This window comes from Diceros bicornis, chromosome 2 (assembly GCF_020826845.1).
Source record: "Diceros bicornis minor isolate mBicDic1 chromosome 2, mDicBic1.mat.cur, whole genome shotgun sequence".
Lineage (NCBI taxonomy): Eukaryota > Metazoa > Chordata > Mammalia > Perissodactyla > Rhinocerotidae > Diceros > Diceros bicornis.
The window spans coordinates 57,187,224-57,200,854 of NC_080741.1; the positions used below are offsets into that span (position 1 = coordinate 57,187,224).

General features: G+C 42.8%; 2 protein-coding genes across 2 annotated transcripts in view; one reads left to right on the plus strand and one right to left on the minus strand.

The window, feature by feature from the left end:
• Positions 1–13,631, minus strand: part of ARHGEF3 (Rho guanine nucleotide exchange factor 3) — a 296,536-nt gene that overhangs the window by 281,331 nt on the left and 1,574 nt on the right. The window lies entirely within an intron of this gene.
• Positions 10,057–11,562, plus strand: SPATA12 (spermatogenesis associated 12). Its single transcript, XM_058567760.1, is given in 5 exon segments — positions 10,057–10,171; positions 10,174–10,329; positions 10,332–10,396; positions 10,399–10,682; positions 11,502–11,562. Coding segments are annotated over 5 exon segments (681 nt in total).

Here is a 13,631-nt window from a genome sequence, read left to right on the forward strand (position 1 = left end):
CTGGGTGGGCCTATATGTGGCCCTGGACCAATCACCACAGCCAAGGAGGTAGGGAACCATGATGGGCCAAGCCTAGGCCATGGCCCCCACCCAGGCTCAGGAGAATGGGGACTCCTCCCAGAAGAGAGAGGAGGAGGCAGGACAAATGCCCAGCCCAGATGCTCACTGTGGTGTAATCTACAACAGCAACAAATTGGAAGCTGCCCAATAGTACTGAACGAAAGGACAAGGTTAAATAAAGTTGCTACATCCACTCAGTGAGACATTATGTAGCTGCTCAACAAGCAATAATCATGAAGATTATGTAGCAACTTAAAAAAAGAGAGAGAGGCTTATCTCAAAATGTCTGGTTGGAAAAGATAGGACAGACACATGCACGCACGCACATACTTATACGTAACAATTTACAGGTAAGAAAAAATTCAGGCAAGAATTGTATCATAATGGAGGAATCATAAATGGCTTTTTATCTCTATTTTCCATGCTTTAATTTATTGGTTCAACAAATATTTATTGAGCATCTAGTCAGTGCCAGGCGAGATGCTGGGGCTATGGGAGGGAACAAAACAGAAGAAAAACCCCTGCCCTCATGGAACTTACATTCTAGTGGGGGAGACAGACAACGAACAAGATGAATAAGCAAAATAAGCAACCCTACATTGGATAGTGATAGGAGTAAGGAGAAAAAATAAATCAAGGAAGGCAGAGGGGAGTGTCGGGGGTAGTAGTGACAGTTTAGATATGATGGCCAGGGAAGGTGATAGCTGAGTAAAGGCTGAAGGAATTGAGGGACCGAGTCAAGCCAACATGGAAAGAAGAGCGTTCCAGGCAGGAAAATAGCAAGTGCAAAGGCCCTGAGGTGTCCAGTTAGAGGAGAGCATTGAGGCTGATGTGGCTGGAGGGGGGTAATGAGGGGAAGAGCAAACTAAGGGAGGAGTCAGAGAGGAAATGTGGCCAGATCACGGGAGTCTTGTAGGCCACTGTAAGGACTTCAGCTTTTGCTGTAAGATGAGAGCCCTTCAAGGGTTTTGAACAAAGGAGTGGTGATATACCCACCCCTTTAAAAGGATCCTTCTGGCTCTGAATTGGGAACAAGCTGGAAGGTGGTAAGGAAAGAGGCTGGGATACCAGCAAAGAGATCACCACAGTCATTCAAGTGAGAGGAGAGAGTGGTGCTTAGACAAGGCTGGTAGCAGTGAGGGTGGCAAGCAGTGGCCACATTCTAGGATTATTTTGAGAGTATCTCACAGTGGGATTTTCTGATAAGTGTGGGGATGAGAGATACAAGAGGCAAAGATGACACCCCAGGCTTTGGGTCTGAGCAATCAGAAAGATGGAGTTGCTGTTAATTAAGACGTGGGAAGAGGACCAGGAGAGTAAGATGTCCTGGAAGCCAGGTAAAGAAAGAGCTTCAAGGAAGAGAAAATGACCAACTATGTCAAACACTGCTAGTAGCCAGGCAAGATGGGGCCAGAGAATGAGCCATGGGGATGAACAACATGGTGGTCACTGTAGACCTGGGCAAGAGATGTTCATGAGGGGAACCCAAATCTCCTTGGAATAACGGGTTCAGAAGAGAATGGGAGAGCAGCATTATTCACAATAGCCAAAAAGTGGAAGCAACCCAGTGACCCTCAACAGATGAATGGATAATCAAAATATGGTATATCCATACAACAGAATAGTATTCAGCCTTAAAAAGGAAAGCTATTCTGACACACGCTGTAACATGCATAAACTTTGAAGACATTATGCTAAATGAAATAAGCCAATTACAAAAAAAGACAAATACTGTCTTATTTGTATTGATCTCACATATATGAGGTACTTAGAGTAGTTAAATTCATAAAGGCAGAAAGCAGAATGATGGTTACCAGGGGCTGGGGAGAGGGAGAAATGGAGAATTGTCATTTAATGGATTTAGAGTTTCAGTTTTGCAAGATGAAAAAATTCTGGAGATTGTTGCAGAACAATGTGAGTATACTTAACACTACTGGACACTTAGAAATGATTATGATGGTAAACTTTATGTTATGTGCATTTTATCACCATTTTTTAAAAAAAGGTGAGAGAGAATGGGAGGAAAAGAATTGGAGTTAGCAAGTCCAGACAATTCTTTCAAGAAGTATTGCTCTAAACTGAAAAGAAACTGGGGGCATAACTGGAGGAAGAAGTGGAGCAAAGACAGAGTTTTCGTTGTGGTTTCTTTTTTTCTTAAGTTGGGAGAAATAACAGCACGTTTGTTTGCTGATGTGACTGATCCAGTAGACAGTATTCTTGAATTTTTAAATTACTTTCAAAACAAAAGCTATATTTTGGGGTGATGAGAATGTTCCAGAATTAGATAGTTGTAATGGCTGCACAACCTTGTGAATATACTAAAAACTACACTTTAAAAGGGTTGACTTCATCATATGTGAATTATATCTCGATAAAAATAAAATAAAATAAAACTATAATAAATTTAATGTTATCTAGATACCATGTTCTCATATACAGCTTGAGTTCCCACCCAGACAGCCCCAGATACCAACAGTTCCTGTGGCCAGTGACCCACAGCTCCCCACAGCTGTGTAGTAGCTTGTGGCACAGGAGAGGGGAGCAAAGTTTTCCAAGTTTAGGCTGAGACACAAATACTGTATTAGCACACACAGCCCCCTACAGACAAATGCCCTGAACAAGCACCCACTAGCTGCAGATAAATAGCTCTGTTCACTAGGGCCATGAACTCTCAGGTCTCCGGTGTAAAAGTGAAATGTAAGAAAAATCCATTCAACTCAAAGCAAGAAAATCTCTGCACACACACCACCACCACCCCGCCCCCATCTGCCAACCCATGCTGTCCCCCTGTAATTGCATGGGAACCAGGGATGGGCTTATTTTGCAATCAACCACGGGAGAGGGAGTTCTTTCTGAAATGTCCTCCTGTTTGTAACAATATCACACCTCTACTTCCCACTGCCTTTTTCCTTTCTTCTGAACAACTTCAAATAGTATCTTACCACCTATGATGCTTAATTTCATGTGTCAACTTGGCCAGACCACAGTGCCCATATATTTGGTCAAACACTATTCTAGATGTTTCTGTGAAGGTGCAAGTATTTTTTAGATGAAATTAACATTTAAATCTGTAGACTTTGAATAAAACAGATTGCTCTTCATAATGTGGGTGGGCCTCATCCAATCAGTTGAAGGTTTTAATAGAACAAAGACTGGCCTCCCCTAGCAAGAAGGAATTCTGCCAGCAGACTGCCTTTGGACTCAAACTGCAACTCTTACCTGAGTCTCCAGCCCGCCAGCCTACTCCGCTGATTTTGAATTCGCCAAGCCTCCACAATCACATAGAGGAATCACCAATTCCTTAAAATAAATCTCTCTCTCTCTCGTTCTCACTGTCTCTCAGTATGTGTGAGAGAGAGAGAGAGAGAGATATATTTATTACATCATTATACATTGTATACATTATACATTGTTAATATAATATATATTATACATATTTACATATATTATACATTCTGTTGTATAATATATATTATATATCCTAGTTTTGTTTCTCTGGAGAACCCTAATACACCCCCAAAACAACTGACTTTCCATCAGAAACCATCCCTTATGACCTGCACTTGCATGAAATTTCAAGTCATCTAATGATGAAAAAGATAAAAACAAAAAACCCACAAAATACAGCAACCTAGAAGAATAACATCTGTCTATATATTGATCAAAGCCATCATAATGGATACATTGGTTTTTAAACACAACTTTAGATCAAACAAGTGGTATTAATTCTGTATCCACTTTGTGGCTACTTTTTTTGATATATAACAACTCATTAGGATATTAAGTTATACACTATACCTTAACTGCTCCAGGAGATAGGTGTGTGCCCTGGAGTCACACCATGAACTTCTACCAGGACTCAGCCTTGCTGGGTTCAATCCCAGCTCCACTATTCACTCACCGTATGACCTTGGGCAAGTTACGTCTCTGTGCCTCAGTTTCCCATCCATAAAATGGGGATAATAATACCCCCTCCATGAGGTTGTTGTGAGGATTAAATGAAATAATATGTGTAAAACACATAGTAAATTTTCTAGAACAGTGTTTTTCAAACAGTAGATTTTGACCCATCAGTGAGATAAATTAAGCAGGTCTCACAACCATTATTTTTTTTAAAAAAGCATAAATTCACTAATGTAGAAAAGAATTAACAGAGGACACTAGACATACATAGGGTAAGTATTGTTTCCCCTAATTTTTGTTTCAGATATGCACACACACATACACCAGGTTACAGTCTAGATTTATTTCTTACAATGGCTCACAGTCAAAAACAAGTGCAAAAAGCCAGACTCCACCATATAATAGTGCTCAGTAAAATTTGGCAGCATCATCATTATCTCACTCTAAAAGATAACATAACTTTGTTTATTAGTATAATAAAGTAGAGCTGCTAACATTGGTGTCAATCCTGTCACTCACTTAATGCAGTGCTGTTTAAGAGTCACTCCACTTCCCTAAATTAACTTGCCAACTCTCTCTCGTCAAAGGACTCAGGCGGTCATTTAAATATTTTCTGACTCACAATACTGGCCAAGGATTAGTAAGGCCCTGCCCAGACCAGAACGCATGAAATGTGAGTGATTTGTTACAAAAACCAGTTGAGTTTGCAAGACTGCACAGGGCTTTTGTAAAATTAAAGCCATGCTGGAGAGAAACGGTCCCCCACCCCCTCAGGAGACGTGTCATAGACAGAGGTTACACAAGGTCAGCTAAGCTGCACCTCTGAGACTGGAACCTCAGCTCTGTAACATGCTTCCTTGTTTGGGGGTTGGGTTATGTCATCATGTTTTTCCCCTAACTTTCCAGGCACACATGCATGTGCACACACCCCTCACTACAGCGTGGAAATAAGATCCCTATGAACTGCCTGTTCTTACAGCTTAGGTAAAGGAACCTGCTAAACCAAAGGAGCTTAGATTTTGAAGATCTCAAAATAATTTCTATTGCATATAACGTTTTCCCCTCCAGAAACAAACGAAAAACTCAGCCCAAATTAATGCTTTTTTAATTGCTTTTTTGAAACAACGGTGATAAACAATTCCATCTCACACACACACTAGCGCTGTTTTGTTTCAAATGGAGCTCCTGGCCCCAGCTGAGAGTAAGCTGAGCTGTGAGCGGATTTGCAGTTTCCAATGTGGTTCCCCAGATTGTTCCTTAAGTTTGGAAAACCAGGTTCCTATCGAAATACATGTAGGCGCTTCACTTTTTATTTCTTCTTCCATGAGAATACAATCTTGAACTTGTGCCAAAGCATTACATCTGGAACACATAAGTGCATGTAGGGTTGTAAACTAATCTTTTAATATGTGGTAGTATTCCTTTCTTATTTTTATTCCATTCTCCAAACTATTATGCCAGTGAATGGGCGGGGGGGTGCGGGGGGAGATGGACAAAAATTGCTTTAGCAGCAGAACCCTTTCCTTAAATGAAATCCGACCTCTTTGCCCAATAGATAAAACAAGTTAAAATGCCATATGCTCAGTCAGTTCCAGATGCACTCTCATTTCACAAATTCAGGAGTTAAATGTTTTATCCAAGTCTCTAGCCTTAAACACTATACTATACCGTGTCACTTCCTTCCACAAGGAAAAGAGATGCTGATTTCCCTGGATGTTTGTCTGTGCAGCTTGAAGGATGGGCCTCTGAGTGTCTCCTCAGAAGACTCAGTGACTAGGGGAGCTGAGTGAGTGATGCACCCAGTAGAAAGCACTTCAGGATCTGGACTTAATATTGTTAAGATGGCAAAACGCTCCACTGACCTGAAGACTCAACATAACTCCTATCAAAACCTTAGCTGTCTTTTTTGCAGAAATTGACAAGCTGATCCTAAAATTCATATGGGGACCCAGAATAGCCAAAACAATCAAGAAAAATGACAAAGTTGGAGGAAAATACTTCTTAATTTCAAAACTTGTTACAAAGCTATAGTAATCAAGACAGTACAGACAGGGTACTGGCATAAGGATAGACATATAGATCAATGGAATAGAATTGAGAGTGCAGAAATAAACACCTACAGTTACAGCCAATTGATTTTTGACAAGGATGCCAAGACAATTCAATAAGAGTCGTCTTTTCAACCAATGGTGCTGGGACAATAGGATATCCACATGCAAAAGAATGAAGTTGGACCTCTATCGCACACCACACACAAAAATTAACTAAAAATGGATCAAAGACCTAAATCTAAGAGCTAAAACTATAAAACTCTTAGAAGAAAACTTAGGCATAAATCTTCATGACCTTGGGTTAGGCAAAAGTTTCTTAGGTATGACACCAAAAGCACAAGCAACACAAGAAAAATGGATAAATTGGACTTCATCAAAATTAAAACCTTGTGCTTCAAAGGACACCATCCAGAAAGTGAAAAGACAAACCACAGAATGGGAGAAAATATTTGAAAATCATGTATCTGACAAGGGACTGAATCTAGAATATATAAAGAACCTGTACATCTCAATAATAAAAAGACAAATAACCCAATTTTTAAAATAGGCAAAAGGTCTGAATAGACATTTCTCCAAAACAGATATAAAAATGGCCAATAAGCACATGAAAATATATTCAACCAACACAATATTGAAGGAGAAAAATGTTGGAGGATTGACGCTATCTGACATCAAGATTTACTATAAAGCTACAGTAATCAAGCCAGTGTGGTATTGGCAAAAGAACAGACAAATAGATCAATGGAACAGAACAGAGTCCAGAAATAGAACCACATAAATACAGTCAACTGATCTTTGACAAAGGAGCACAGGCAATACAACGGAGCAAAGACAATCGTTTCAACAAATGGTGCTGGAATAACCAGACACCTACAAGCAAAAAAATGAATCTAGACACAGACCTCACACCCTTCACAAAAATTAACTCAAAATGTATCACAGACCTAAATGTAAAATGCAAAAGTATAAAACTTCTAGAAGATAACATAGGAGAAAACCTAGATGACCTTGGGTATGGTGATGCCTTTTAGGATACAACACCAAAGACACGATCCATGAAAGAAATAATTGACAAGCTGGACTTCGTTCCAATTAAAAACTTCTGCTCTGCAACAGACAATACCAAGAGAATTAGAAGACAAGTCACAGACCGGGAGAAAATACTTGTAAAAGACACATTTAAGAAAGGACTGTTATCCAAAATATACAAAGAACTCTTAAAACTCAACAATAAGAAAACAAACAACCCGAACTAAAAATGGGCCAAAGACCTTAACAGACACCTCACCAAAGAAGATACACAGATGGCAAGTAACCATATGAAAAGATGCTCCACATCACATGTCATCAGGGAAATGCAAATTAAAACAACAATGAGATATCAATACACATCTATTAGAATAGTCAAAATCTGGAACACTGACAACATTAAATGCCATCAAGAATATGGAGCAACAGAAACTCTCATACATTGCTGATAGGAAAGCAAAATGGTACAACCACTTTGGAAGACAGTTTGGCAGTTTCTTACAAATCTATACATACTCTTACCATTTGTTGTTAGTGCTGTTGAGTCGATTCTGACTCTCAGTGACCCTGTGTACAGCAGAGCGGAACCCTGCCTGGTCTTTCTATGCCATCCTCTCACCTTCACACAGCCACCACATATGACAACCGACAGACGGATGGTGTGGTTTCCTGACCAGGAAACGAACCCAGGCCGAGGCGATGAAAACACCAAATCTTAACCACTAGACCACCAGTGCTGCCTTATTCTGACCATATGATCCAGCAATCACATTCTTTGGTATTTACCTAAAAGAGTTGAAAATTTTGTCCATACAAAAACCTGCAGGCAGATGTTTATAGAAGCTTTATTCATAATTGCCAAAACTTGGAAGGAACCATGGTGAATAAACTGTGGTACATCCAGATAATGAAATAGTATTCAGTGTTAAAAAGAAATGAGATATCGGGCCATGAAAAGACATGAAGAGACCTTAAATGCGTATTACTAAGTGAAAGAAGCCAATCTGAGAAGATTATATAGTGTATGATTCCAATCATATGACATTCTGAAAAAGGCAAAACTATGGAGACCATAAGAAGATCATGATAACGGTGGAGGCTATGCACCTGTGGGAGCAGAGAGTAGAGGGAAATCTCTGCACCTTCCTCTCAATTTTATTATAAACCTAAAACTGCTCTAAAAAAATAAAGTGAAACAAGATATTCAACACCACTAGCCATTAGGGAAATGAAAATCAAAACCACAGTGAGATACCACTTTACATGCACTAGGATAGCAATAATCAAAAAGATGGACAATGACAAGTGCTGGCAAGGATGTGGAGTAATTGAAACCCTCACACACCGCTGGTGAGATTGCAAAATGGTGCAGCCACTTTGGAAAATGTTCGGCAGTTCCTCAAAATGTTAAACATAGAGTTACCATATGACCTGCAATTCCATTGCAAGGTATGTACCCAAGAAAACTGAAAACACATGTCCACACAAACTTGTACACTCTTCCCTGGGGGTGGCAGGTGGGGAATCAGGGCAAGTGAAAAGGGGAGAGATGCATATGGACAGAGAAAGTGCTCTTGGATATATGGACAAATGGAAAAAAATTAGTTGGAGAACAACACATATAAAAGGAGCCCATTATGCTGGTTTTTAGAGATATTCACAGGTACACGCACCTATACGTAAAAACTTAAGAGAAATAAACAGCCAGCTGATCATAAATGTTCTCTCTGGAAGCAAGCGTGGGATGGAGAAGGTGGAATTTTATTTTTTACTCGACAACTTCTGATTTGTTTGCTTTTGTGTATATTAAGAATATAATTAGGGTTTCTTGTGCAGAAGAGCATTTCTTTTTCCAGCCAAAAGGAAAGGAAAGAGGGAAGAGGCCATTGGAGTTGGGCAGTGTGAGAAGTTCTGAAAGTGGACAAGAGCAAAAGAGCATTCCAAGTAGTGGGAACAGCAGGAGCAAAGATGTGAAAGTGGAAAAGCCTCTGGGGTATTTGGGGGGCTGCCAGGTTCTGCTCCATTGGAGGGTCCAATGGGTGACTTGGGGTGGAGTGGGGTGAAGATGAACCAGAACAGTGAGTTGAAGCAGCCAGCGTCCAAGGGCATTGTATGCCCCTCAGGGACTGAGGGCCATGGGTAAATGGGGTGACCACTGTAGGCCAGGGGCTGGGGGGGACGGGTGTCAGATGATTGTGGGAGAGGATGGTAGGCTGTGGCTGGGCAGGAAGTCTCAGCAGCGTTTCACACCTGGCCTCTGTGTCACAATAAACTGACCATTAACTCCATTATCCAGATTTGGCTCCTAATGAGATCACCTCCAAAAAGGCTAGCACCCACCCCTGGTGAAGTCTCCAAATCCGAATGAAGAACTTCCAGGGTGTTTGAGCACACCTTTCCAAAAGGAGCACAACGGGGTGATGGGATGACCTGAGGCGGTCCTAAGTCACCAGAGGACAGTCACATTCAGCCCTTCCTGCATGCAGGCTGTGACAGGGATAAGCACTTTACAAATATTTTCTCATTTAAACTTCACAGCAAACCTAGGAGGTACAGCCGAGCACTGTCTCCTTTACAGATGAGGAAACTGAGGCTTGGAGAGGTTAAGCACCTCATCCAAGGACACTCCACTAGCAATGCTGGAGCTGAGACTGGGACACAGTTCCCAACCGCCACCTCTACAACCTCCAGACATTTCAATTTGCCTCACAGCCAGCCAGTGCGCTGCTCCAGCTTCCAGGAAAATATTATTGAGCTCAGAATTGGAGATGAATTCAGAGATTGCAGTTCTATGAGCAGAAAAGCAAATCTAGATCCATAAGGTTACTATATGCTGGCTGGAAGTGGAGGTGGGTGTTGGGATAAGGAACCAAGTTGGACTGTTAAATATCTAGCTTGGTCTTTAGCTAGCTGAGCCAAGCAAGACACCAAACTGCCTCCTCTGTCCTTCTCCAACTCTGGCCAAGGGCCCCAGCTTTTCTTTCTAGAGCATTCTGGTTTTGACTTGGGCCTCATGTCTAGTTCTGCCCTGACTTGTGTGTCCATCTTGGAAAAGTCAGGAGATACCTGGGCAATGAAGATGATGACCTCCTCCAGCCTTATTGTTCTGTGGCCACCAGAGACCCTGGGGCACCCACCTAACATCCCAACAAACTCTCACTGTGCCAGGGACTGAGTGTTTGGCTGGGAGCAGCCTCTGCCCTCCCAGAGCTGACATTCCATGGGGATGTGCACCAAAGCGAGGCCTTTTGAAGATATTTAAAAACATTCATCTCTCTTGATATCATTGAATAAGTTTTCCGGGAAGATCCTCCTCACCTCCATGTCTCCTGACACAACTAAGCAGAACCCCAGGAAGACACACAGGTGGCAAGTTATTCATCACTCCATACCTCAATTTCCTGGTCTGGAAGATGGAGATACTAAGAGAGCCTGTGCTACAGGATAGTCGTAGAAATTACATGAGGATGTCGGTGCAGAGCCCAGTAGCACAAGGTACAGCCATTCAGATGAACTGGCATTTATTAAGGGCCGCTATGTCAATTCCTTTTCCACAGTATACTTCAACACACGCGCACGCATGCACACGCACACACACACTGCTAAAACCAATGAGAATCTGGCATCATCTGAGAGCTGGTAACTTTATCTGGACTTTTGCACACGCTGTTCTCTCTTCCTGCCATCCCAGCCTACCCTCCAACAGGGGTGACTTGTAGCCCTCCCTCTCTGTACCTTCTTAGATGTCACCTTTTCCAAGAAGCCTCCCTGTCACACTTCCTTTATGCCATGTTAAATAACATCAGTTGATCAATCAACCAATCAATGGCGAGAACTGGAAGCATTCATCTCCTGGTCCATGATACGATACATTTTCATATTTTCATTTTTTTCTATCAAAGCCCTGCTAAGTAACTACTTGCCCTCCAGATGGTTCCCTCTGAGTGATGAGGTAGATGTAACCAAATGTCACAAAAGACGAAGGAGTCCACCGCCAGGGCAGGTGGGGTGAGGCAAGTCTTCCTATGTGTAGAGTTACGATTCCAGCAGCGCCCCCTAGGCTCATGCTCATTGCCCAGGCGGCAGTTTCAGGAACATCATCACACCAGGTCTCATCCTCTGCAAAGGAAGGCATGAGCTTTCTGGTCAACCAAGAGAGCACAAAATGCAGAGATCTTACTCCAGCCACCTGCTAGGACTTGGGGAGGAGGTGGGAGAGGTTCTGCCCACACTGCCTCATTTCCTCTCTCCCTTCCCCAGTGTGATAGACCATGTCCAGGGCTCAAGAGATGACTGGCCACACCAGGGGCTTGACCACAACCTTGGGTTCCATGTGCATAGAATGGTCCTCCCCCAGATACCCATCTCACTACTCTCTCATTCATCCAGGTTTCTGCTCAAATGCCACTTCCTCGGAGAGACCTTCTCTCACCTAAACCAACTCTGCCTCCATCCCAGTCCCAGCTTCATCTCCTTCATTACGCTGATCACGCTCCCCGACATCATCTTACAGATCTAGTTGTCTATTGTCCATCTCTGCCACTGGGATGTAAACTCCACAAGGGAGGAACGCTGTTGGTTTTCTTGACTGCTATGCAGCCAGTGCCAGAGCCCTCCCTCCCTAAATGATTCTTGAATAAATGAAGTAAATGAGTTGAGCTAAGTGGCTAAGGCACAGGAAGAAAGCAAAGCTTATCTCCAAACCTCTCCACAGTAGACCCCACTCCACTTACTACACTGGTGATCTCCCACACAGAAGTTTGAACTGACTCAATAAATTAGAATCATATATAAAAATATTTCATTTTCACTCAAGTTTCAACCTGTACATGTACGGTGATATGAATCTGACAATATCTGTACAAACCATTAAGATAAGGGGTCTCAGGATTAATTTTTTTAAAAATATATCTAGGGCCCACAATTAATAAATTGATTAAGAATCATTCAGAAAAACTCAGGGAAAGAACAACAGAGTGAAAGAAACAGAGCCTCCCCCTACCTGCCCACCCCCGCTTCCCCACTCCATCCACCCCTGAGCCCAATGCAGTCACAGGGTCCTGAACAATACAGAAGCTGGCCTTGAAGGTCTCTAAACTATAGCAGTTTTCTCTTGATGCCTCTTTGTCTCAGGCCCCCTCTGATGACATATGACTCAGTAGCACACTGAGTTCTGGTCAGGGGCTCGGGAACATTGGTGATGGCAGAGAAGTAGAGGCAGCTCACTGGGATGTGATGGATGAAGGGTAATCAGGATGCAAAGTAGACCAGGAGGACTGGAGTGGTAGTGTGCAGAAGGCTGGAGGCCACACCTCATCCTTATCGGGGGGATACAGGGACTATATGTGGTTCTCTGCACCCCACATCTTTCCTCCCATGGAATGGACTGTCTTGAGAGGCAAGGAGTTCCCTGTCACTGGGGGATTCAAGCTTGGGTTAAGCGGTAACTAGGAAGAGATGTTGCAGAGGTGGTTTAAACTGCAGGTTGAACAATGTGACCTTAAAGGTCACCTTTAACCCAGAGCTCCTGACTAACAGCCAGTTCCTTTGCATTTCACTACTCTTAAAAGCTCTCCAGCCTCACTTCACTTCACTCAGTGTATGTTCATTCATTCTGCCACTCAGGGACATTTCTTGAGCATCTACTGTGTGCCAGGGGCCCGAGTTCAGCAGGGATCAGGGCAACATGTCTGCCCTCTTGGATTCTACATCCTCCTGGATGGATACAGACAATAAATCCATAAATAGATATACGAGTAAGACCATTTCAGGTAAGCTCCATGAATTAAATACAATGGGAGAATTTGACACAAACTGACAGGGTAAGGGGCTGCTTTGGACAGAGGGATCAGGAAAAACTTTCTATACAGAGGAGACATCTGAGCTAAAGGGCAAGAAAGTGCCAGACATAAGAAGAAGTGGTGGAATAGTGCACTCGGCAGAGGGAAGAGCATGTGCAACTTGAGCTCAAATTTTCATGAATTGCATCCCATCCTAAAGGCCTCGCCACAGGCCGGCAGTCCCTACCCCCACAGCCTGACTCCTCCTTTCCTCAATTAACTTCTTTATTAGCTTTTCTCAAGTCAAGGCAGACCTGAATTTTCCACTGGAAGGTGTGCTCTGAGCAAGGGCACAGAGGAACGTGTGGGTACCTCCAACCTCCAGGAGGCAGAGGTAATTTTGACATCTCTAGCCCCTAAAAATATGGGCCTGCCCTGTACAGGGGGTGAGAACTCACAACTTCCCACCAGCAGTTGAGGGTCCACTTTTGCAGGGTGCAGGCCTTTTGCAGAAAATGATGAAAAGGGAACCCTCTGGAAAAATAGACACCTGTGCTCCAAGCATCTCATGCACATTTCAGGAAATTCCTGGAGCCCCAGGTACAGAACTCCTGTCTGTGGTTACCACTGCCAAAAGAAAGAAACTAACCTGGTGCAGTCCAGACTCCACTGATGGAGGGGACAATCTGTTGGATGTGAATGAATGGAGGGGAGGGGACAAGATCAGGCCCTTGGGCCCCTAAATAGACTCCTACACTCACAGAGACTAGAGGATGTCAGCCTGTCAGAGGGCCATGAAGGAATCAAG